Here is a 25513-nt window from a genome sequence, read left to right on the forward strand (position 1 = left end):
GATTTGACTGAAAGAGACGAGACTGGATAAGAGTGCAATTAGACTGATTTAGTTTTTTTTTAATAGACCTGTTAGAATTTACATTATGTTCGTTTCTAAAATGTGTTTATGTCGTAAAACAAAAGAGCATCTGATTTTTTTTATACATTTAATTTAATGTAAAAATACAGTTTTTAATAAATTTTTATAAGAATGATTTGATTTTAATAAAACCACTTTTTTCAATCAACATTTATTTATAAATAGGTAAATACAAAACAAAGGGTCACAAACGACGTTCAGATGTTTTTAGTTGATAGTCCGTAAGATAATGGATCTCCAATCTTGATATGTATGTGATATTACAGCTATGTGGAATAGGGTGGATAAATATAATGAAGCTAAATAAAATCGTTTAGTTATTTTCCTTTCCTCTTCGTACCGGGCGTTGCGCTCGATGCTCGCATGTCGCTCTAAAATATATCATTTATTTGTTAATTAATCTTAATACATATAAATCTCGTGTCATAATGTTTGTCCTCAATGAACTCCTAAACCACTTAACCGATTATAATAAAATTCGCACACCATGTGCAGTTCGATGCAACTTGAGAGATAGGATAGTTTAAATCTCAAATTATAGTCGCAATTTTATTTTATTGGAAACTGTTTGTAATTCGATATAATTCTAACAGATGGCGCTGTGTTAAAAGTACCAACGTTTCCCATAAGTTCTACCGTTTCCCTTGAATACTTTTCTACTATGTAATATAACAAAAAACCTTAGCCACAGCAACGCTTGGCCGAGTCTGCTAGTTATATAGTAAAACTTATTTCAATTTAGGTTTTAGTAGTGTTGGCCTAAGCGAGCGGCTTTAAACAAGACAAATGATCACGATACATATACAGAAATCTGACTCTACCTTGACAAGTTCTTTAAAATATAATTTATAATATTCGAAAAGAGGATATTAAAATGGAATATAATTATGAATTTAGTTTTATACCGCGGCTGTTGATCGAGGCAGCGTGGATGAGCTAGCGTTGCGTAGAATGGAGCGAGAGCCGCTTGTGGAACCTGTGTCAGGACTTTGTTCCTTGCTGTAAAGCAGGCATTACATGAAATTATAAATACATTCTTTTAGATAAATTAATAAAATATATATAAGTATTTTCTTAGTGTAATAGTTATTCAGTTCTATTTTGTCAACGATCTGTATTATGACTGTTAAAAATTGGATATCTTAATTACGAAAAAGATTTTTATCTGAAACTTTTCATTCGATATTTTCTTACCTGTTTCCACGCGTTTGTTTCCTACTAAACATATCGGAAATTCTTCCGCGCAAGTTCTGCTTGCTTCCCGTCGCACTCATATCGGAATCGGAACCTTGCTGTTGAAATAAAGTTTCGTAAAGTACATATACATGATAATTACAATATGGTTTACAAAACAAAACTTTTTGTTTTTAACAAAGCGGGATTAAATATTATGTACTTAAATGCATCAATATATTACTTCCTTACAAAAAAATACATAAAAACTGTGTAATGTCATACGTCATCTTCCCCCACACATTACATAATATATGTAACCAAATTACCTGTGAGACATTTCCTATCGGTCTGAATTCCACCTCCTCCACATGATCGTCGATAGAGCGAGATTTAGTGAGCTTCTTCAATTTGCCAAATATACTCTTTTTCTTCTTCTTTTCTGACGGAAGAATCTCACTCTGGGCTGAGCCACCCGACAGACGACTACAGAATAGATTTTTAAAATATATGTTTAGTAACTTATTGTATAACATCCTCTTACTTACTACGCACCATCAAGGCTTGGCACTACTTTTCTTTTGAGTTTTGCTAGCCCGGAGATATTGTATACCAGGATAAAAATGAGCTTCAAACCAAGTCGTCAGAAATAATTGTGCAAACAGTCATAGTGTTAATATATCAAATACTAAAACTACTGTTTAATGTTTAGTGTAAACGGCATCTAACAAATAGATAAGAAAAGGTCTGTTCCTAAGGTAAGACTGTGTTACCTGTCCAAACTAGTATCGCGTTGCATAGTAAATAGTCTGTCATCGCCGTCCAACGACTGCATCGAAGATACGCTGCTATCGTCCACCGATTTCCATATAGAAGACTGAAAATAGACCACCACGAATTTCACGTTTAATTCAGGATACATAGATTCAAATAAATGAAAAGAAGTAGGTATATATACTTTATTACGCAAAATAAAAAAGGATGTATAGTTAAAAGAGAAAGTGCACTAGGATTCGCTGTCAAGGGCAGTTTTCCATTTTTTTAAACACAAAGGCTTTTAAAATTATATTGTATAAAATTAACGGTATATGAGCCTAAGAAATGTTATGAGATACCTGTTCTTTAGTCGTTTGTTCTAATGAAATAGACCGTTTCTTCAGTGAGGGTACTCGCGAGGGAGTTCTCGATGCCGTAACCGTCATAGTCTCTCGCGGCTCCGTCGACATAGCACTAATTGGATCAAATTAAAAAAAGTGTTAACATTTAACAAAACACTTTAACATGTATAATTATTATCATATAATTTATTTTTGTTGGGACAGTTAACATCAATAAATTTCTAGTAAAATTGTGTGCGGTTTAATTGTGAATATGTAAATGGAATGTATTCATATTGTATTGTATATATTCAGAAAACAAAATAATAGCGTTTCGTTTATGATGGATTAAGCATAATCCAACATGTACAGTATGCTAGCCCTCTCATATTTTGAGTTTTGTCTCTAGTAATAGAGAACAAATCAGGTTATTTACTGATATATTATATATTAGAATAATTATAGGCCTATCTTGCAACAATCCTAGAAAAAATTGACAGTATTCTCAATACACTCAATAAATAACTATTATTATTATTTAGCTGTGTGATACAGATAAAATAATGAGGTTTGGCGGTACTGATATCCTTAAAATTCTGTCACTAAGTTTTTGACCGATGAAGAAAACATGTCCAGAGGGTTATATTCATAATAACATACTTATATATTCACACATCGTCTTGATGTGTTTACGTAAATAAAGACAGATCACTGCTTGGTTCTGATATTTTATTTTTATGAGTAAGGAGTATTTTTTTCTGAATCTTATATAGGTGATTATATTCACAACATCAGCATGTCCATTAACAGGGCTTTTCGTATGATTTTGACACTAGAACGTTTTAAAAGCGAAATGAATAGCAAATACCGTCTCGAGGTGGTTTGTCTTCTTTGTCGTTCTGCGATGCGTGAGGCACGTAGCTCGTCAGCCAGCATGCGCAGACGCACACCTGTCGATCCATTGGTTACAGCCGCTGATTGCTCCGGAGTTGCAGAACGGGATCTCGACTTTGATGACTGGGCAAGCAAGGAATATTTTAATTTATATTTGTAAATAGTTTATTATTCAAATACTATTATTTTATATTTCTCCGTTCTATACGCGAGTTAAAAATTCATCAAACACAAGTATTAAATACTGAAATATACACACCCTGTTACGTCTAGGTGGCGTTGGTGTTGCTAGACTCTTCTCTGGTCTGATAGGTGTTTCAGTTTTGAACAAATCCGGACTCTGTTTGATCAGCTCATCTATTGTTTCCAAAAGTTGTGTCACCACACGGTCATCTTCCTACAAATTATATTGTTTAAAAAAGTGAGCTCTTTACTTAAAAAAATAAAATAGTTCTATTTTTATTAATAGTTCTGAAATCAACGGAAATTAGAAACAGAAATAAATTCTCCGTCACTCTTTTTAGTCGCCTGCTTTGGCTCCTAATATGTAGTACATTACAATATTTTTTTACAGATCACAATTCATTAATTAATCAAGGTATAAAATTTTTGAAAACCTATGGTTTGTATTGTAACAATAGCAGTCATTTCAGGAGCGCGACAAATGCATATAACAATAATTCTTCAATTTAAATACAATTCCAGATGCGCGATGGTATTAAAATATATTTACTAATAGGAGTATGGAATCTGAAAAATAACTTAAATAATTCTTAGATGCAATAATTTAATATACCTGCTGTGCCCGTTTAAGTGACCCCACAAGCAGTTTATTTTGGTCCCGATCTCTGTCATGTCTCTCTTTATCTCTTCGCAATTTTTCATTGGCCGTACGTAGCTTTGCGTGCGCATCCCTGAGGTCTAATAAATCGCACTGCAATTCTGCTACCTAGACAAAAAAGATTACTTTTAACCCAAAACCCAATTTCAAAATCTTTACTAATTAATGTGTGTAACTTTCGCATTGACTATTATTAGCGGTTAGAGTAATTCTGTATTAAATAAATAAATAATTTCTTTACTTTTTCTTAAATTGCCTTTAAAGTAACTGAACCCACTAAGGTGGTGACTGTTTTGCACAGCCATTTTTCTGTATGTTTGATTTAAACGTCTAGAGGAATGGAATATGTTAAATTATTATTAAGTTACCTTTTTCTTAGCTTCTTCAGTCTCTTCTTCTGTGGTTCGTTTGATCTGATCGATTCTCCTCTTCATATCTAGTCTCTCTTTCTCTCTCTCTCGCTCAAGCTGAAATTTAAGTTTCCAATTTCATCGCTATTTAGCGTTTATGATGCACTAAAATTATTATTAGGTGGTTTGATCTTTATTTCCTTTAAATTGTCAAATAAGCCGTAAAAGGCAGTCTATGTTTATTTACTAAATCTAGGCCTAATGGTCTCGCATAACTCGCATTTTCTTTTAGATGTGTCATTATTATCGAGACAAATAGGTGATTATAATGGGACAATTCATTTCCTATGCTAAAGATTCTAACTGCAACTTTACCTCAAACAGAGTTTGTCGCAAATCTCGGGCAAGTGTAGAAGTCTCCTGCAGTAGTCTCTGTTGTTCATCTCTCTCCTTGTGCCAGGCCAGCTCCATACGAGTAGCCATTCCTGCCACCCGGGCACGCCCGGATGATAGTAGCCTATCTTCTTCGTACTAAAAAAATATTGTTTATTACGATTTATTTTCAGGCAATGTATGCTAAAAATTAATCTGATTATGTTTTTAGATTTCTGTAAAATATCTGTGATTTTAAGTGAGCAAGAGTCGTTTCATTACAGAAGATGTTTGTAGGATTTTACTATTAGGGTAAAAACGAAAAGAGAAATCATTTCCCTACATCATACCTCATTAAGACGTGATTGCATCTCAGCTAAACGCACTTCCGCGGAAGATCGTTCACTGATCAATTCGGTATTTAGTTTTGAAGAGAGCAGTCTCGCCTCACATAGCTCGTCTTCTAAACACGCCACTTGTTGTTCCAATGTCGCCACTTTGTTGCGGAATTCCTCCTAAAATATTGTTTTTTATGTTACTCGATTCAAATTCTGGACTCAATAAAGGTTTTCGAAGTATATACTAAAACCACTTTGACCCCCATCATTTGTAGAATTTATAAAGTATGTGCATTGTGCAATCATAAGATAGATACACTATCTTGCGGTAGCTAATACCATTTTTATTCAGCTATTCCGTGGGCTATGTCTGCCAAATCCAAAAAAATATCGGCAGGTACCTATGATACGTTAATAGCATTATCTGCCATAGCGGCATGTTCACTATAAAAGGGCTAATAGGAATAAGGAATATTCTTTATGTGCCAGTTTATTTTGGCATTTGGTTCCTTTTTTTTGGGTCAGTACTCAGGAGGCAATCAAGTAGACACTTTGAAAGAAGTGCTAACTGCAGTCCATGGACACCTGCAACGCCAGGGGGTTGAGTGTCCGTTTCCGAACTTTGAGAGAAACGTACGTACGTTCTTTAAGTGCCCAAGTGTTACAGCTAGCTCTACAAAATGGGTGTTAACATAAAATTACCAAACCCACTGTTTACCTTCTAACTAAAACGATAACGAATTAAAAAAGGATCTATAAATAAATGGACTATAATAACATTACTTACATCATCTGTGCTTGATATAGAATTGCGCGGTGTTTTTGATTTATTTCCATTCTTCATGTCTGACATCGCTTTCTGAGCAGAATCTAACATTTGTTTGTAATTATCTCTTTCCCGTTTGAATCTTGATACCTATAAATATATACTAATTTGAATTAATTGATTAAAATCGAGTAGATCTACTTTTTATGCAAGCAGGTTAGCTATCTAACATTAGCTATCTAACATCTCGTAGATTTTTGTGTCTGTAATGTGTACTCACCTGATTATGTAGAGATTTGAGTTCCTCACGCATTGTGTTCATTTGTTCTTCATACCTCATCTTAGTTTCCGAAATTTCATTCTTTCTTGCCTTTTCCATCTGTTCAAGTCTGCTATTGAGCGTTGACATTTCTCTTTCTAATTCTGCATTATCAGCTGTCAGAGTTCTTTGCACTTTACTTACTTTCTCATAATCCTCTAGTTTTCGTTTTGCCTCGTCCAGCTTTAAATAATTATTTATTTTTAAAACACATAGTACCTTTTTAAAGGTAGGTTTCTTTTAGGAGAGGGTTTCTAGATTTTTTTATATGTGTGTTTAATAATTCTTCAAGTTCTGACCTCAATTGTACATGCACTTTGATTATTCAGTGCATTAAAACCTGAACTGTAGTTTCTGACAGTAGATAGTATGTGAGCTATTTTAAGGAATTCAAATTTACTCACCTCTTTTTTAACGAGGTCATGATGATGTACGACTGCTTCATGGTTTTGAACTGACTCTCGTAGCTCACGTTGTAACTTTTCTAATTTCGTATTGAGCCGTGCTTTCTCAACTTCCCAGCCGCCTCCACATAAACGCTCTTGGAGAGATGATATTTCTCTCTATAAAATCGTAAAATCGGTATAGATTTTTAAGCAAAAACCAACTATCTATCCACACAAACAGAGTTAAAGGAACTCAAAATACAATATCTCGAGCTTCAAGAAAAAAGGGTGCATAACATCGCAGTATCACATCATGAGTGTGAATATACCTGTGCGTGTTGTGCTTTCAAAGGTGTTGGTATAAATACAAAACAAAAAGGAGATAATTTACCATATGCCGAAGTTATTTGTAATAATATCAAAAAAAAGGGTAGCAAGACCGCTACCCACACACATATCAATAAAAAAGAGGCCAGGAAACCGGCATTGGTAAGCGAAGTGGCTGGCGATTTGTCAGTTAGTAACCAAACTACGACAACAGCAAGTCAGATTCCCAGTGCTTCGCAAACGGTAAATACTAGAAATTCGGAGGTTCTTCGTGGAAGAAATGTGGAGTCATTAGAAATTCGGGCTACTCAAAGAAAGAAGCACCTTCATATCTGGCGATTAAGTCTAGATACTACGGAGGAAAAATTGACATCGTATATAAAAGGAATATGTGGTATGGAAGTGGACGTTAAGGTTATTAAGATAAAGTCCAAAAAATCAAAGGAATATGCCTCCTTTATTGTAACGGTATCGGAATCGGTATATGAAAGGCTATATTCACCGGATGTATGGCCGGTGAACACCGAGTGCAGTCAATGGTTTTGGTTTCGGAAGCCAAATAAACAGAGAAAACTTTAAATGACGATAATTTTTGAACAAAGTTTTTGAGGAAGATAAGTTTAAAACGAAAGATAATCCATTACCGGATATTCCAAATTAACGTATATAATATAAATTATAAAAAGTTAAAAAATAAGTCAAAAACTTACTTGTAGTTCTGCTCTTTCATTATTCCAAGTCGATGTTTGTGTGGCGCAACTTTCTTTCAAGGACTTGAGCTCAGCAAGCGTCTCATTTAACTCTTTTTGTAGATGTACTAGGTCTCTGAAATTTTATTTCTACAATTTTAAGTCTGTATACATCAACATTTCTTAAGCGGGGCGTTGTTTTATTAAAATGGGGCCGCAGTCTGTTCAAAATAATAAATACAAACTGCTAAAAGGTACAAAAGATTCGTTAGTTAAAGGAATGAATAAATATAGTGTTTGTTAGAGGTAAGTGTATTTTAAGATATAATAAATAACTGGAAAAAATAAACTTATAACTGACTTTATTTCAAGTACAGCGCAGGGCAATGAAGGTTAGTTTAGGTAATAATGTGCGCTATGTACCTACATATTTTTATAAATTTAACGGGTCGGGACGCAAGACTGTTTTACTTAACTTTTTTTCTATTTCGCCACATAAAAAGGATTGAGAAACTATGGTTTACCGAATAATATAATTTTATATATTTGCTTTAATAATGTTTTAAACACTCACCATGTAACAGAATAATTGTAATGTAACACAACAATTGCCCGTTAGTGTTGGCTAGCATAAGATCAATGTTGTTAAAATAATAGTTTATTATTATTATAGAATATGCCAGAAAAGATTTTATGAACAAATTCTACAGACTCCAAAATACAGACGTTTAAGTTGGATTTACGTGTCAGTAGGTACCTACCCTTGAGCTTGTTCCTTCTCAACGGTCAATCTAGCTTTTGTTACTACGTGTTCTTCTTCTAAAAGTTCATATTTAACGGTCAATTCTTCGTACTCAGCCTTTTCTACCGCTAGATTATGTGCCAATTCTGAGAAAATATATATGCATTAATAAAATATACTTTATAAATCAATGTAAACAAACTGATGTGTAGTAAAAATCAAAGCAGTTTACCTACCAATACAATACATATTAAGTTATAGACGTATTTTTAAATATTATTCAGACATAGAGTCTCGCCATTATTATTTTTGTATTCTGACTCCAACAAACATATTGTTTGACTACAAAACTCTTCGGTAGCGTTTTCTTTTACTCAGTTAATTAAAGCAAATCAAAGGTTGAAGATTTAATTCAATTTAGATAAGTTAAGTAATGTAATAATATATAGTTTTATTTAAATTTCTCGTTTCTTTAGCTACTTATTTATTATTCTAGTAGTAGTATTTTTTATTACTTCCAATATCTTGAGACACTAAATTATGGGTACACTTACTTTTGACAGCGTCCTCGTGTTCTTGTTTAAGTTCTGCTATTCTTTTTGCACCTGCTCCTGAAGACTGCTCTAGCAATTTTAATTTTCCTTTAAGTGTTGCCAGTTCCGCTTCCTTGTTCTTCGTATCTTTGTCATGAGATAATCTCATTCTTTCAACTTTCTTCCTTTCAGCCTGAGATCACCAATTTGATTGTCACAAGATAATCAATTTGCACAGAAAAAAAATTAAGAAAATAAGTTTAGTTGAATTAAATTTTATTTGTTAAAATAAATAAATAAATTTGTCAACGTTGAAGATAAATTAACATAGAAATCAAATTCTAATAGTCAGTATACAAATGTACTTTTGTGCGCATTGTGGATAGAATTTGTTAAATACCTGTAAGTCAGTGTCAATTTCGGACGCCTTGCTTTCCCAATATTTCGAGTCCTTTTGTTCCGATTTCAATTTATCTTCAAGATCTTTTTTATCATTCTCCGTTTTACTAATTTTAGATTTAACCTGAACAATTTCGGTTTTCAATGCACTCAACTCTTTCTCAACTTTGGATAAATCTTCTTTAGTTGCTTTTAATTCTTCTTCCTTTTCTTTCAATCGACTAGCGGCTTTTTCATATTTATCTTGCATTTGCGCCAGTTCAACAGATGAAACTGCCTCGTCGTATTTCTGATTAGATGTGTCACGTAAGGCGTCTTCCTGTAAGTCACGAAATAAATATATTCTAAATGTAAGTTTATTTACTTTTTACCGGCGCACTTAACGGTTTATAAAACATGTTTGTGATGTTTGTACCGATTTCGAATTCACTCTACACAGAGACAAATAATTAAAAATATATTTAGTATAACTTAAGTATAATATATTTTTCATTGTCATTCGATAGTTCCTTTTGTTTAAATTAAATGCTAGTAACATGCGCAAGCGTCTTCAATGGATATCATCTTTTTCCAACTACTATGCGTTTGAAATATAGGATAGAATTTGGATCAGTGGTGGTTCGAATAAAATTTTGCTAAATTTAATTTGTCTAAAGGACTAGGAGGCTCCTAGGGATCTAAACTATAGGGTCACACATAATACCAGTTGTTTAATGTGAATATCTTTGGCGGCTATAGTTGATTCTAAATTAGTAATTTTATTTTCATAATCTGCTTTTAATTCCTTCATTTCGGTTTCTAAAGTCACAAGCTTGCTTTCAGATTTAAAAAGTTTCGTTTGCATTTCATCTTTATCGCCTGTTAATTCAAATGAGAGTCGTCTTTTTGAATCTTTTAATTCTTCTATGAGATCCTTATCTTCTGAGAGCTAGTCGTATAAAGAATTATGTCACATATTAAGTTTTAATTAATGATACATAAAAACGTAAGCATTCTTTTAGTGATTTAATCAATGTATTTTAATATGATGATATTTTTTTTCAAATGGTTAAAGTTTAACATTTGGTATACCAACCTCTTTTTCCAATTTACTAACACGATCTTTGCGAGTAGCCAATAGCTTTTCAGTTCTTTTGCATTTATCTTCAGAATCTTTTAATTTCTTCTCCAATTCAGCTAGCTTTTTGGTTTTGTCACCGACCTGTATGTACATATAATAACTTTAACATTATGTTAAGCAATTATTTTTCTAATGTATGAAAATCTTGTGTTTTGAGTCACGAGTCAATATGAAACAGGACATAAAGCCTAAAAGTAAAAAATATTTATCTCATTGCTTGTATATTGTGTTCAGATTTAATTTATTTACCAAATGTAAATAAAATTGATACCTCTTTTAATAACTTATTTTTATCTTGTTCCACTTTAGATAAATTTTCGGCATGTTTTTTCAATTTATCTATTTCTTTATCTTTAACGTCTAATTCCTTTTTCAACTCTTCTATTTTCTTCATACAGTCGGAAACCGCAGTTTGTTGGGAGTTATTCTTTTCTGAAATAATTCATAAGTATAATAAGCTCCACTTTTATTCAAGTTTAGAAGACAATGGAGTTTAACTACTCTTTATGGTTATATCTATGTGACAGAATATAGAATATATTATTTAATCAATTTTTTTTTCTTGTAATTGAACTCCGATGATACACTTACGATCTACTATACTTATTCTTGAAAAAAAAAGAATTGTTTTAATTGATACGTACTCATTTCCGCAGTCAATTTTGCGATCTGTGTATCCAAATTTTTCTTTTCGTCCTTCAAAGATTTACATTCAGCGAATGTGGTTTTATATTCAGACTCAAGGTTTTTAACTTTTTCTGCAAACGATTTCTTCTCAGTTTCAATTTTAAGATTGAGATCTTTTAATTTGCTTATTTCGTTTTGCAAACGATTCTTTTCATTCGTAAACTCTGCTTCTTTTTTTGATAATTTTTCTTTTATTTCTTCTATATTTTTTGCTGTGTTTTTATTATTATCTAGTGATTCTGATAATCCAGCATTTTTCATGATTACGTATAGTTCACCTGAAAACGTTTCAAAGTTAAACCAAATTGCTCAAAGAAAATATATATAGAATAATAGAAGAATGAAGTCAAATTCTGCTAAGTCTACTGCGTGGATAGCTAAAATGTGATTGGTTTGCTTTTTAAGAATAGCCTCTTATGTCTAACTTCGATGCTCAGTACAATTTATAGAACGTATTTATAATATCATGCTAAAAAGTCCAAAAAAAAATATAAAATTTTTAACATTATCATTAGAATATACATTACCTATTTCACTTTCCAAGTCATCAACCATTCTTTTCAACTGTAGTTTCGTTGTTAAATCGGTCACTTTTTTCGGTGTTCTTGGTTTGAAAGTCTTAATTGAATCTTCCTTTAACTGCTTAAGTATCGTTTGGAGTTTGACTTTTTCTTTATCAAGCTATGAATATTATAAATACATTTATTTTATAACTAAACTAGTACTATAATAATATTTGTTAGTATATTTTACTTACCTTATTGTAACTTAATTTTAATTTGTCTAGTTCTTCTTGTTTCAATTTAAGATTCTCAGTTTCCTTTTTAGAGACTTCACTGCTAAATCGTACTTTCTTTTCAGATTTTTCATCCTTTGTCGTTTCGAGATCTTTTATTTTTGCTAGAGCTTCCCTCAGTTCCGTTTCAAGTTGAGTGACTTTTGTTGTTGTTACTTCTAGCGACTTATCTGTTTTCAAGGACTTTGCTCCTTTAAGCAACTGTAAATATTTTGTTTTCATCTTTACGGAGCTAATCTCACAACATATAACTCTTAAATTATTTGCAGAATGAATACAATGAATCTTTCCTTGTCAATTAAACAATAAGTACAATGTTTATTGCATAACGAAGCGATAATATATATCTTAGGATTACCTGCAGTCTTTTATTCTCTGTTTGCAGTTTCTCGTTATCGGCCTCGAGGTTCTGCGTTTTAGTTCTTAATACGCTTGCCTCTTGCTCGATAACTTGCAGTTGTCGTTTAAGATCGACGTTTTGTTGTTCTCCATCCAGTGACCTACAATTGATAGTATTAACAGTAGCAAAAAATGTTATTTGATTTTCCTTTTGAAAGTTTCAGTGGGCGACTCTCATGCCTAAGGTCGTAGGATGAATTCTCGTCTGTGAACCAATCTATTTTCTTTCTATGTACGCTTAACGTTCGCTTAAACGTTGAAGGACAACATCGGGAGGAAACCTTAGACCCTTGTTCCAGACCCTAAAAGTCGACGACGTTTGTCAGGCACAGGAGAGGCTGATCACGTGGTACCTCTCTATTAGATTGACAGATACAGAAATCTTAGTTTCAGATTAACCCCTTCTTTAAAAAAAACAAAAAAGATGGTTTGTATACTTTAACAAAACAACGGTATGGTATTTTTACGTACTTGCTCTTATTTAATGATGCCTTAGGTTTTTTCTGAGCAAGACTCAACTCCGCATGTAATCTTTCACAGTCCCTTTCTTTTTCGATAAGTTTCTTTCTAAGTTCAGCGATTTCATCTTCTAGTACCTGTAGATTTAAAATAATTAAAAAGTAATTGGAATAATAAATTTTACGTTGGCGCATATCGACCAAATGCCGTGACTTATTCACTCGGTTTAATTAGGGTCACAAATTCTTGAATAGAGAAAAATAAACGATTTTTGTTACATTACTCTTATGAAGCACCAACTATGACATATTCAGAAGTACATATTTAATAAACGTCCATTTAACCACAGGATCAGAATATAAGTAAAAAATAGTAAATTTGAATGCGATTTCATATATTATTTACTTACTTTAACTTTTTCTTCCGCTAAATTGCCTTTATTCGTTGTTCGGCGTAATGCAGCACCGGTGTTGGCATTTGTTTTTGTCGCGGCATTTGAGATTTTTTCCGTTAGCTCTTTAACTTGTTTTTTCAACGATTCCTTGTTTAATTCCAAATCTTCTACTTTTTTGCGTAATACTGCGGCTTCCTTTATAAAAATATTGTTAAAATATTGTTATTTAATCTTAAATGTTAACTTTATTAAAGATCGTTTACCTGTTCATTAAGTTCAAGCAAGAGACGTAACTCTGCTGGATCTTCTTCATCCGATATACCTTCATCTTTCTCGTTGGGGGCTTCAATTGCAAGTCTGTTTGTTGGGGCTGTTGGTGATAATTTACGACCTAGTAAAAAACGTATATTACTGTTTTCCATAAGCATATAAAAATCAATCTAGATTTAACACAGTCAAAGCCGAAACGTTTTAGTATAACGAAATAACACATACAGTCAAGAGCGAAGATATTATTTTTATAATTCTCAAATTTAAAGCTTTCTGGAGAAAATGGCTACCACAGAAGATTTATTGAAGTATCCTTTTACGTAAAAAAGCATGTTAGTAACAACAATCACAAATTATTATTTTTTTACCAAGTCATTCGGTAAATGGCAAGATACAGGGCGTTTTATGTGATAATGATAACTTTCGTAGGTATTATGTATGTTAAAGATTTGATGCAGGGTTTAATTTGGGATTTTGGGATACACAAAACGAGATTGAATAACATAATTCGTTGGACATACTTCTGGCTTTGGTAGCCATTTTCTTCAATTGTAGTAGCAATGATTCATTGTCGTCCTCAACTCTTGACGCGGTTTTACGTAAGTTATTTGCCTGAAAATCGGTTAGTTTAATCAGTAATATTACTATAAAAACCATTATATCGACAATGTTATTTATGGGAACACTAACGAAATTAAAGTTCTTCATGTACCTACAATTGGTAACCTCGCTGCCAATGGATTAAACAATGCTAGAGAAAATGGCACATGACCGGATGGAGATGATTTTTCGGCTGATAGGGGAGGACTATCTGATTTTTCCCTATTATCGAATATATCTGTTTGCGTTTCTTTATTAAAGCATTCTGAATCATTTTGTACTTTTAGATACGATATGGTTTCAACGAACTCATCCTTAATAAGTTTAGTCGTCTGAACTCCTGTACTATTAACCTTAGGTTTTTCAGTTTGCGTTACTACATTTGCTCCGATAGCTTCGATCTGCAAAGCTTTATTTTTAGAAAACTTTCTCTCAGTTTGAGATGACGTTTCCAATGTATTATTATCGCTTTGTATACACGAATCAAGACATATCTTAGCAGTATCGGTTTCAACATCATGTACCATTAAGGTTTCTGTTTGACAGCCTTCTGAATAACTAAGAACTGCATCTTGAGGACATTGGACAATTTGATTTACACCAATCGATAGTAATCTACTAAAATCTAAGGTACCTAATTTATTTTCTAGTTCATGAAAATCAAGTAAATGTTGTTTATCATTGGCAGTTCGGTTAATAGAATGATGTGATGATGCCTTCGGCTGGGCGGCCATGCTGCCTTTGAAGCGGTGATTAAAACCCTGATGAAAATTCATAGCACTTCGATTTATTGGTTTTAGTTGTTAGCGTTATGAAGTCCAATAGCGGATTTGGCATATAGTTCAAATGTCTGTATTATTATGTTAACAGACTGTTGTTGACTCAGATATTGGCTTATTGCCAGCTGGCTGAGAGTTTTTGTTTATTTTATACACAATATTAACATTATTGGTCTTAACCACTATAATACTCGAGTAATAGAGGTATCATTAATTTGATTTGTGAACACATTAAAATTCAATATTAAAATTTGTAGGAAACAATAAATTGATAGATTACCTCTTCCTCTGCGTTGCGTAATTGCTCTCTCAAATCGGCCTCTCTTTCGAGTGAGTCTTGTAGATCGCGTAATAATTGAGCGGGGTCGTCTTGACTGCCTCCTCGGGTTAAGGATGACCGAGACACTTTTTGCTGCAAATTCAATGTTACATGAAAACCACAACTTAGTGTTAGTCTAAGAGCCAGCATTCCGAAGATTTACGGTATAGTAGCAAACTCCATATCAATACAAGGTATACTATTTCACCTACCATAGATAAGTGGGAAATAATTATTTTCATCGGAGGTTCTATTGGGCGTACAAAAAGTCAAAAAGAATCAAAATTTATTTTGATGTCATCGGAAACTGTCTAACGTTTTGTTATACATAGTTTAATTCTTAAAAAATCCTGTAATCACATTATGTTCCACTCCAAAAATGTCAATGATCATCACTCTCAAACTACTTACTTTTATTTTAGAATACGCCAAACACTATCATCTCGATAGATCTGACTTTTAGTCTTCTACAAGTTTGTGTCTATATTAACAGGTGTTTTAAATCGGTTTAATTTTTTAAAATAAATTATTAAGTAAATATTACTCGAAAAGGCGAACTATTTGAAGAATCCATCTCAAACGTACTTCATAGAGACAATTGAAGAGATTTGTCGTTTCTAATATTTTATTTTATATAACAACACATGTATATGATTTTAGGAAGGACAATTCGGTGCTGTCAAACCATTTATTTACCACTACATGCGTCTTATTAAAATACACTTACCCCATCACTAACAGGTTGTTTTTTGAGGTTGGCTGGTGGAGCGCCCGAGGCAGCCACGAGTTTGGTGTTCGCTTCAGCTAATTCCCGCTGAAGCCTTAAGGCTACTTCGTTGGAACGCGACACTTCCTGTTCCAGCTCTTTGATACGGTTTTCACGTTGTAAGCCATCTTTACCGCCGACAATCTGTTAATATTTTTTATACATTTTATATTATACTAGATGACTGTATACGATGAGTAATATAGTACTTAACGAATCTGCACAAATGTTTAGTTACGCGAGTGTTATATAATCGTCAATAATTAAAAATTGAACTGTATCTTTCAACCTGAAACAATAGTCTTGTTTCAGTGCACGCTTACGAACTATTAAATCCTCCACGGGGGTTGAAACACACATACAGTTTTCATACCCACAAAAGGCTAACTCTACTTGCCTAGCAGTAGTGTAGTCATATTTCCATTCCTTAATCCGGTAAAGAGATGATTTTATTTCAATAAAATTAAACTCGTCTAGCTAAGTCCAATTAAAAAGCAATTTCATAAACAAATATTGCTCAAATTTACACGAAGTGATTATGGTTGTTCTTTTAATATATGAAGAATTAAATGATGCCTATATACTAAACATAATAAATTCATGACATTTAAGACCTTTATTACCTCTAATAATTTTTTCTCCTGATCAACTTTCTCTTGTTCCAATTGTTCATTTCTTCTTTCTGTTTTCTTTAATTTGAATGATAATACTCTGCAATTCTTAATCGTTTGCTCCAACTCACGTCTAAGTGAGGTATATTCGTCTGCTTGGTCCTCCCTGTAAGACGATAGTTTGTTATTATATATTGAAAATACAGATTAATATAAGAATAATAACAATGTCTTCGTATTAAACAAGTTACTCTGTACCATTCAAGATAAAAAAGAACTTTCGGCCGATACATGCGTTTTAAAAGATGTGACATAAGACAGTTTTGAAAAAAGTATAAAATATAATACAATCTATTCTTCAAGTTACCTAAAATTGTCTTGCATCTCTTCAATTTCTTCCTCAAGATCCCGGAGTTCTTTCTTCATATCTTCGTTTTCGTCCATAAGTTCCTCACATAATGTTTCTGCGGCAATCAATTTCGCCCTTAACTGTTCGATTTGCCGTGTCTGTGCCTCAGCTGATGGTCTTGACTGGAATGATTAATTAATTTCGCTATAAATTAGTATAGAATTTTTAGTGTGGAATATTCTAGCTGTAATGAAGGCAAATAACTATAATTTTAAGTTTCCACTGGGTCTCTTGTAGTCCCACGTCAGCGTAGTGTTATAATAATGAAATTTTTTTTTTAAATCTATTTTGTATTTAAAATTTTAGCTAGATGTCTCTAATAAGCACAAATTAGATAACATACGGTCATACTCAAATATGAATAAAATTTCTGATAAATCTTTACATAACGTTATATTTATAAATGCAATCAAATCCGAAAATATTTTTAAGAAAAAGGCTATTTATAATAATATTTATAATAATTTTCGGACAACTAACCTCAAGTTCCGTCTCAACTTCTTTAATCCTAAGTGACAAATGTATCTTCTCGTCTTTCAAATCCTCGTTCTGAGTTGTTAGGTCATTGACCTTTTGTTGTAGCTTCAAAACTTCTGAAGATCGCCCAATAGAATATTTATTAACCGTGTCGATGTTTGCTAACCTTCTAAGTAGGATGTCACTTTTTTCTTTTTCAACTCGCTCACAACGTTTCTTAAGAAGGTCTAACTCCTGTTTTAGGCTCTCAATTTGGTCCTATAAATAATTTGAATATCTAAGATTTATTAAATGGGATGAAATCTCCGTATGGGAAGTATGATGATGAATACAAGAACGAGTGAATGCTGGGACAATAGTAAATGGACTGTTGTATTTCTATATGTATAGCCACTAGCAGTACATAGGGAAATGTATGTTGGGTGTGGCAAAGAAAGAATGAGAGTAGAATAAATGCATTGCGTCATAATATAAGTTGGTTTGATAGAGGACGTAATGACAAGGATACGAAATTGAATGCTTAGGTGGTAAGAAACTTTTTTTAGGGATTTAAATAAACAGATTAGAGAAAGAAGAGATCTTTTAGAAAGTTCTATGACAAAACGAAACTTACCTGATATTCCTTAACATTAGCATCAATTAGTGTTGTTTCTGTATCTGTTGTGGCTGTACCAGTGAGACTATGTTCGTCATCGGATGTTTCTTCTTTTTCACGAGTTGGTCCACCACGTTTTGGCGGTTTTGAAAGTGCATTGCGACTACTTTTAACCTACACAAACATTATATCTTACTTGCCAATGAAAATATTTATGATTGTCACTACCGAATAGCAAATTGCAACTGTTTCATTATTTAATTATACCTAATTCAGATTTTTTTAGCTGGTCCCAAACCAGAATCAATGCCTTAACTTGTAGGCGCTATGCGTTACCAACAAAGCATGGAGACTGGTTTTTAACATCAATAACTAAATAAGCGATTGGAAATTATTAAAAGTATAAGATATAGTTTCTAACTGATTTGATTAATACCTCTTTTCAAAGACACTCTTCTAATAGCCAAGTACTGGAATACTTGACGTTGACATATCGAAAAACTTTCAACTTCGCGGTTACTAGGAGGATTGAAGGCTCCAAAAAGCTCGGTGTGCTCAGCAAGGCAAAACGGTACTTCACTCCAGGCCGCTGTTTGCTACTGTATGTTTTTCAAGGCAAATTTTGCCGTGCACCACCACTATTTGAAACCAGCTGCCCAATAAAGTATTTCCGGACCAATTCGACAAAGGGTCCTTTAAGAAAAGAGCGTACCGATTCTTAAAAGGTCAGCAACGTACTCGCGATTTCTCTGGCATTGAGAGTCTCCATGGGCGGCAGTATCACTTAACATCAGGCGAGTCTCCTGCCCGTTTGCCACCAGTTCTATAAAAAAATACTCCGGAATCTTTACCTGCATCATAAAATTAACATCATCTTTAACAGTTGCTTTTTCTTCTTTAGCCCGAGCACTCCTTTCTTCTTCTTTACTTCTTGAAGCACTTCTTCTTTCGCGCTCCTTTTCCGTACTCGATTCTTTTTCGAAACTATTTTGTGCTTTCATTAACTGCATCTGAATGGTAAAACTTAATTAATAATTTAATTTTGAGACCAACTCGAAGTCTAAGTACAGCTAAGTTATTATTAGTCATTACATTTTTATGTTGTTTAAATATGCTTAACACCAATTTCTTTTCAAACAAGTCAGCCTCTGTTTGATTGTTTAAATTCAACCCGTAACATTCTTGTTCTATCAAAAACTGATCCCAAGACTTTCTCTTTAACCACGTGTTTACCAAATAAATTACATCCATTCAATCAGAAGTAATAAATCAATTAGTATTTAAATATATCATTTCCTTAATTAATTATTATGTCTGTTGCATTGCCAAACGCTAAATCGATTGCGACCTTTCAGATATTTTTAGAGTAAACGCGAGTAAACTATGGCAATGCGTCTGTGGATTTGACCTACTTATAGACACTTTAAATATACCTGCTTCAAATATTATACCGAAAAATATTCTCGGCAAGAGAAAAATGGTTGAGCACCGTTTTGTGAATAGGCAATAGTTTTGTCAATATCGTTTTCCTACAAAGTACAATGATTCAACGTGTAGTAACTGCGTATACGAAATAAAACTCTTGGCACATTTCTGAATCTTTATATAGACGTACCTTTCTCACACGTTCTGCCAGTGAGTCATTTTTGTTGATTGTGATCTGAGTGGCCGGTGCCACCGGAGCCGGTGAGGGTGATGGCGATGGTCGGCGTACAGTTACTGATTCTGCAATAAAAATTACTGAAGAGTCGCGTTCTTTTTTCTAAAATAGGCATTGTTACAAATACAAGAATATATTTTGTTAAGCGTTAGACTGACAAGCCGAGCTACTCTGAAAAACTGAAACCAATTTCTATTGATTTGTTCAAATAATGGATGTAAATAATCACGTTTGTTTGGTTCCAATTATAGCTTCACCGAAGTCCGTAGAGCTGATATGGTAAAGAGATTACGTACTACGAAAGCGCAACATTATAACTTTCAAGATATGTTTAGGTCCCACAGATATTCTTTCTTATTTGGGGGTAGTAGTGAATATCCTAAATTCATACAGTTTTAGAAAGAAATTATGAATATTAAGGACTATTAATATTCATAATTTTTTATACAATATTAGAACTTCTGAGTTTTGTACATTTTTATTGTTTTACATGGCATAAGCGTTAGCTACAAACAACAGTACGAATTGTTAAGGGATGCTACGCCCAGGTTCACAAACTTTGTAACTTTGATTGAATAACGCAGTTATTTTTTTGTAACAGATTGTTAAAAAGTGTGTGAATGTTGGTAGCCTCGCATATATGGGTACAGTAAGTAGCAAAAAGAATTGGAAGAATAGCGATTTGTTAATGCTCATTATGAAGGGGTAATGAAGAATGTTTACCATATATTTGCGTAGCTGCAAATAGAAAATATTATTAAACAAATGTATGAATATTTATAGATATACATAAATATGAGTTTTCATATTATAAGAAAAATAAAATTTTAAGTTAATCTTTAAACCACACATAACAATATTGGTATTATTATTATAAACAAATAACAACGTCCGAGACGTCTTTATCGATGTTCTACAACTGTTTCTTGTTAAAGATATTAAAATTGTATTAAAATCAATTTATGGCTCAAAATTTTATCCATGTAACATTGTTTCCTAACCTATTTTCTTTAATACACACATACTACTTATTAGGCCAAGTCAAAAAAAGTTGAAATAATACCCCCTTTCAAAGATTTCAGAATGAAAAGATTTTCATGCAAGAACTATACGAGAGAAGTAGAGTTCTATACTATAGAACGTAAATTTCAATTTTTTTTCATTACGCTTTAAAAAAGGTAGTGACAAACGACAATTTCGTACATATAGATACCAACTTACGAATTAAACATAACCGTAATCTTAATTAATTAAGTGCTTGTTTTCTACTATCTATGCATTTTTATACCGTTTCCTTGTCCTGTGTCCAACGAAGGTAGTGGTCCCGTGGACCTTCGCTTGGGCAGTTTAAGGTTAACAGTGACAGCTGTTGCAGTCTCTGCTTCGTTTGCTAAGTCAGGCGTGGATGTCCACAATGCAGGTTTGCTTGACCCTAAAAATATTATCATGAAACGAAAGACGCAAGACAAATAGTTCTTCTAACTAACTGACGTTATAACATGACGCATCAAATTGCGTAACGTGTTTTTGACTAGAGATGCTGTTGACCAATCACAATCACACGAAACGCACATTCGTTTCGTTTCATTTACATTCTCAGCCTCCTAAATAGATTTGATGTTGGTGCCTAAATAATCTTGTAGGCAGTAAAGTTCATTTATCCGGATCATCTCTAGTAAACAGTTGAAGTGTACTTAAACTTCGACAGTGCAACAATATTTCTAAAGATAATAAATAACAATACAGTTGCATCGTAAATTATCAACTTAATATGAAGTGTAACACGTATGAAATCTCTAATATCTGTACATAAAATCGGAATAAGATTTTTATCAAATTTATATGCAGATTTGCAGTTGCTAACAATTATAATTTGTGTTTAATTTTGAGACAAACTTATAAAGTACATTATTAAAACAAAATTGTAGTGTTGAAAGATATTTTTATCTTTCAACACTACAATTTACACACTAATAGATTTAAAGATATTCATAATAATACATACCCGTCGAAGTGTCCTTCTTAGCAGGTTCGTTGTAACTGAGGTTAACGCTCGAAGACCAACCTCGGCCCGTTCTCTCTGTCTCTGTTCCATTATCTTCATCACGGCCTCTGTTAAAATATTAGTAAATAAATTCGCGCTTTACATGTATACGCTAAATTAAACCGTATTGGCTACATTCACATCGAGACAATTAAACCGGCTCTGTATAAATAATATGAATTTGTTGGAATTCATAACATACAAATGTTTATGAATAAGAAATAACTAATGTGTGAGTGTACTGTATGAACATAGTAATGGACTTGTAACATGTGATTTGGCAAGAAATTCAACAACCAAACGGATAATTTTCAAATAACTAAATCACTGAATATTTCATACTCTAAATCATAAAATTAACTACAACACCTTTTCCGGTTTTGCGTTCTTATTTTAAAATGCGCTCAATAGTAATGTATGCACATTTTTTTTAAATTGCGAACGATTTGCTGCTTTTATTTGGAAGAAGGAACTTAATTAAATTTGTCTTAAAAATTAGCTGCTATCATACCATAAGTTATAATATGTATATAGAACAATCTACGTCGTTAACAGTGTGTTAATAATGTGAAGCCCAATATTTCCCTAATAAAGGTAACGGTTCTCAAACACCCTTTCTATTAAATTTATCTTTTTAGTATTTAAATTGTATTTTCGGTCAAAGTCTAGTAGGGAAATAATTATAAGTAATAATTGCAACCTTCAACTGAGTTTCCATCCTTCTTATTATGCATGTAAAATGTGTATGTTGGAACAGTAACATTTCTTAGCATTTCATGTATCAAGACTGCTGGCGATATTACAGACTACTAGTCAATCCATCACTAGGATCAATGCAAACAATTCGCGGAAACTAAGCTGGAATTTGGAATCCTGCCATGATTATCTTTTATGGTCTTACAATTGACGTAATGTTGTTCTCGTCTTTCATCTTTAACGACTGATATCGCTTTGTATTGCTTTGATTTCGCTTAATGCTCAAGATATTTTTGAGAATACTTATGGAAAATTCATAAAGTACCAACTGCTTAATCTGATAGAAAAGGAAAAGACAGAAAAGGTTGCGTTTTTAGAGGAGATCTCGACGTTTCACTCAAATACGTAAATTGCGTAATTATATACGTAAAAAAAATATTTAATTCAACAGTTGATTATGGAATGTGCATTTGCATGGTTAATTTACAACTGTCCGACATCATTTTAATATTGTTTTTAATGTAAAAACTTTACATTGATTCTAATTGATAGATAACATTTTTACATTCAATAGATTTTGAAAATAAAAATAATGAAAGTTGTTTTGTACAATCCTTGTCTGGATTGAATATAACAATAATAATAATTATAAAATTTTAAAACTTTATATTTAAAATTAATATAAAATTTATAATTGAAAAATGTTTACACAAAGAAATAAAATTATTTATAGTAAATACTTAGGTACAAAACCAAGTACTTAAACAAAAATATTTTTTTAACAAAAAATTTTTAAACTATTTTAAGTAAATTCCTAATGGAATTTAATTATCAAATCAAACGGGTTTCAACTTGAAAGAAACATAGTTCTATCTTCGCAGGCGAAACTACAAAAGCAATAATAAAATAATCGATTAAGGTAATTTAATTATTTTATAAGCAAGTATTTAAGTACTTACCGTGACGCTGGCGAGTAAGAGAGACTGGGGGTGGATGCAGTGAAATCATCATCCCTCTTCCGACCACCGTGTTCTTTGTAATCTCTAAAGCATCTTTTGCAGCGCGTGGGCCACCTTACTTGAGGATGGAATCCCAAAGGGCACAGAGCATCTCCCTTCGCCAAGGGATACAAATGATGCATTTCCACAATTCACCACGGTGTAGATATTTCACAATTCACTTTCCAAATGCACTAACAAATACAAAATTTCACATAAATGCCACCATTAACACATACGACATCCCCGAGTTGTTAGAACTTACATAATCTAGTATGGAATGAAATTTACGGTTAGTGAGGCAGCATGTTCGTACGTCTGCACCGCACAATAAAAATATCCCACTGCTACAACCGGGCGACCTAATTTCTTAAGCTGTCTGAGGAGAGTCTTGATCACAGGCGTTTGTATTATCATTTATTTTTATACTGTACTTTAGAGTTTAACAGTTTAGGATTCCTGTTTTCTGGCTTTTGTGATTAATCGCGAAGGTTATGGATTAGCGGCGCAGGCGATGATATGGCCGGTGCTCCGGGGACTGGCGATCTCACGGGCATCGTGCCAGCGCGGAGCACTTATGCTCTTTTAAGATTTTCCTGTGGCTTCACTCGCATAAAATTAGGTTTTCCCGGACCACACTAACTATCATCCTTCCAAAGTTCATTAACAACAAGGCATCAGCTAGTGTTATCAAAGCATCTCAAGTCTCCACAAATACTACTACACTATCAAAATCGTCTCCCATTTAAATGTAAGCCATATGTTTTGATAAACATAATCATTAAGATAAACATTAAAAATAAAATCTAAACAATGTTGTAATTAGTTACTTTAATATAGTCTGGCTTGGCATTCCATTCATTGCACTGTAGCAAAAATAAACTGTTTATATTACGACAGGGTGAAAATATTTCAATCTAATGTGCAATATATATTTTTTGACATTCATAAATGTACATTATATTACCTATATGAATAAATGATTTTTGAATTTGAATTGAATTTTTAGAATTTGTCATGTTCAAATAAGGCCGTTTTTTTCACAATTCTGTCCTTTAAACGCTTCAATAAAGCTACGTAATAGTCGCCGTTAATGGTTTTTTCGTCTTTAAGATAGTCAATGAATATTAGACCATGTGCACCCCAAAATATTGATGTAATAACCTTGCCAGCTGACTTTTCCCCTTTGAATACTTTGGAGTTGGTTCATCACGTGCAGTCCACTTGGCTGACTCCGGTTTAAAATGGAGCCTTGTTTCCCCTCCGATCCCTATCGACGTAAAAATTCGGATTTATTAATAATCAGTTCGATGTTGATGTGTCGATAGTGAGCTCGCGCGGCACCCACTAAACCATATAAATAAATATGTCTTGTAGCGCAATCTATATGTCAGCCTACAAACTTTTCGATTCACCTGTTAGGTACGCAAAGAGAACATGTTCATACATACACTTTTCTATAAAACGAATAGACGCTTCACCCAACTTTCTGCATAAAGTTAGCAGCTAACTATTCGAAAATCGTTGTTTAATAATCTTGAGTCTACCCTGGAATAAGAACAGTTTGTGTGGCTAAGTACACTCAGAGTCAACTAATGATTATAATAAAATTTGGGAAACCTTATAAAAATAGCCCTGTGAAGTGTAGATAAATATAACGTTTACGTCAGCGTATTTTATTTTCAAATATAATATCGTAACGTAACGTTCTTTGAATGAATGTTGACGTCATACTTTGGAAATAAACTGTGTCTGAATTCTTCCAACTCGATTTAAACTAAGAATGTTTCCAGTTCTTAAACATATCAATTTAAGTTTCCTTTACACTATTAAAAGATTATTTACGAGAATACTAAATCATAGAATAATTTTGTTTGTGAATTTTATCAGACTGAATACGAAGAGCGGTTAAGCTGTCATCCGAACGAACTTGCTCGCCAACTCACTACTAAACTAAAACTTCACCATATTCTAGAGCTAGAAGACCGGCAGTAGCTCTAGGCAGAAGATGCTTCCAATGGGAAGTCACTCCACATGACAGCACCACAGAGCAAATTCGCTAATAACCTTAGGGCTGATTGCAAATTTCCGCAGAAAAAAAAGATGAGCCTTACCATTTCCGCATAA

At 33.0% G+C, this 25513-nt stretch overlaps 1 protein-coding gene across 4 annotated transcripts; it reads right to left on the bottom strand.

Annotated features, from left to right (window-relative positions):
* Positions 1 to 183: 183 nt before the first annotated feature.
* On the bottom strand, positions 184 to 23939 carry LOC110994854 (golgin subfamily A member 4). 4 transcript variants are annotated; one of them, XM_022261739.2, is made up of 43 exons: positions 23652 to 23939; positions 23348 to 23580; positions 21654 to 21760; positions 20937 to 21080; positions 20372 to 20386; positions 19604 to 19713; positions 18840 to 18998; positions 18007 to 18162; positions 17397 to 17651; positions 16875 to 17038; positions 16520 to 16673; positions 15858 to 16040; positions 15092 to 15223; positions 13954 to 14044; positions 13426 to 13553; positions 13178 to 13357; positions 12781 to 12905; positions 12269 to 12410; positions 11872 to 12111; positions 11642 to 11795; positions 11072 to 11392; positions 10699 to 10859; positions 10383 to 10508; positions 10011 to 10235; positions 9309 to 9626; positions 8930 to 9101; positions 8395 to 8521; positions 7655 to 7769; positions 6636 to 6794; positions 6193 to 6414; positions 5934 to 6062; positions 5159 to 5323; positions 4812 to 4967; positions 4455 to 4553; positions 4042 to 4194; positions 3505 to 3642; positions 3220 to 3368; positions 2370 to 2484; positions 2028 to 2131; positions 1584 to 1740; positions 1276 to 1373; positions 987 to 1080; positions 184 to 452 (listed from the first exon to the last, which is right to left on the bottom strand). In XM_022261739.2, the coding sequence occupies exons 2-43, from the start codon at positions 23527 to 23529 to the stop codon at positions 399 to 401; spliced, it is 6378 nt and encodes a 2125-aa protein (XP_022117431.2). In that variant the 5' UTR covers positions 23530 to 23580; positions 23652 to 23939; the 3' UTR covers positions 184 to 398. The 4 variants fall into 4 exon arrangements, with proteins under 4 accessions (XP_022117431.2, XP_022117430.2, XP_022117432.2 ...); XM_022261738.2 differs by having other exon boundaries at positions 23348 to 23939; XM_022261740.2 differs by lacking the exon at positions 20372 to 20386 and having other exon boundaries at positions 23348 to 23939.
* Positions 23940 to 25513: the final 1574 nt, after the last annotated feature.

Source organism: Pieris rapae, chromosome 1 (genome assembly GCF_905147795.1).
Source record: "Pieris rapae chromosome 1, ilPieRapa1.1, whole genome shotgun sequence".
NCBI classification, from domain to species: Eukaryota; Metazoa; Arthropoda; class Insecta; order Lepidoptera; family Pieridae; genus Pieris; species Pieris rapae.

What these genes read in the sequence shown, in the direction of transcription:
- LOC110994854 (XM_022261739.2), bottom strand. Translation starts at nt 23,529, where the DNA reads ATGCATCATTTGTATCCCTTGGCGAAGGGAGATGCTCTGTGCCCTTTG. An exon ending in GAGAAGGAACAAGCTCAAGG is followed by an intron (nt 7,770 to 8,394) that starts GTAGGTACCTAC and finishes ATAAAATTTCAG; the next exon opens with AGACCTAGTACATCTACAAA. An exon ending in TCAAATCTCTACATAATCAG is followed by an intron (nt 6,063 to 6,192) that starts GTGAGTACACAT and finishes ATATATTTATAG; the next exon opens with GTATCAAGATTCAAACGGGA.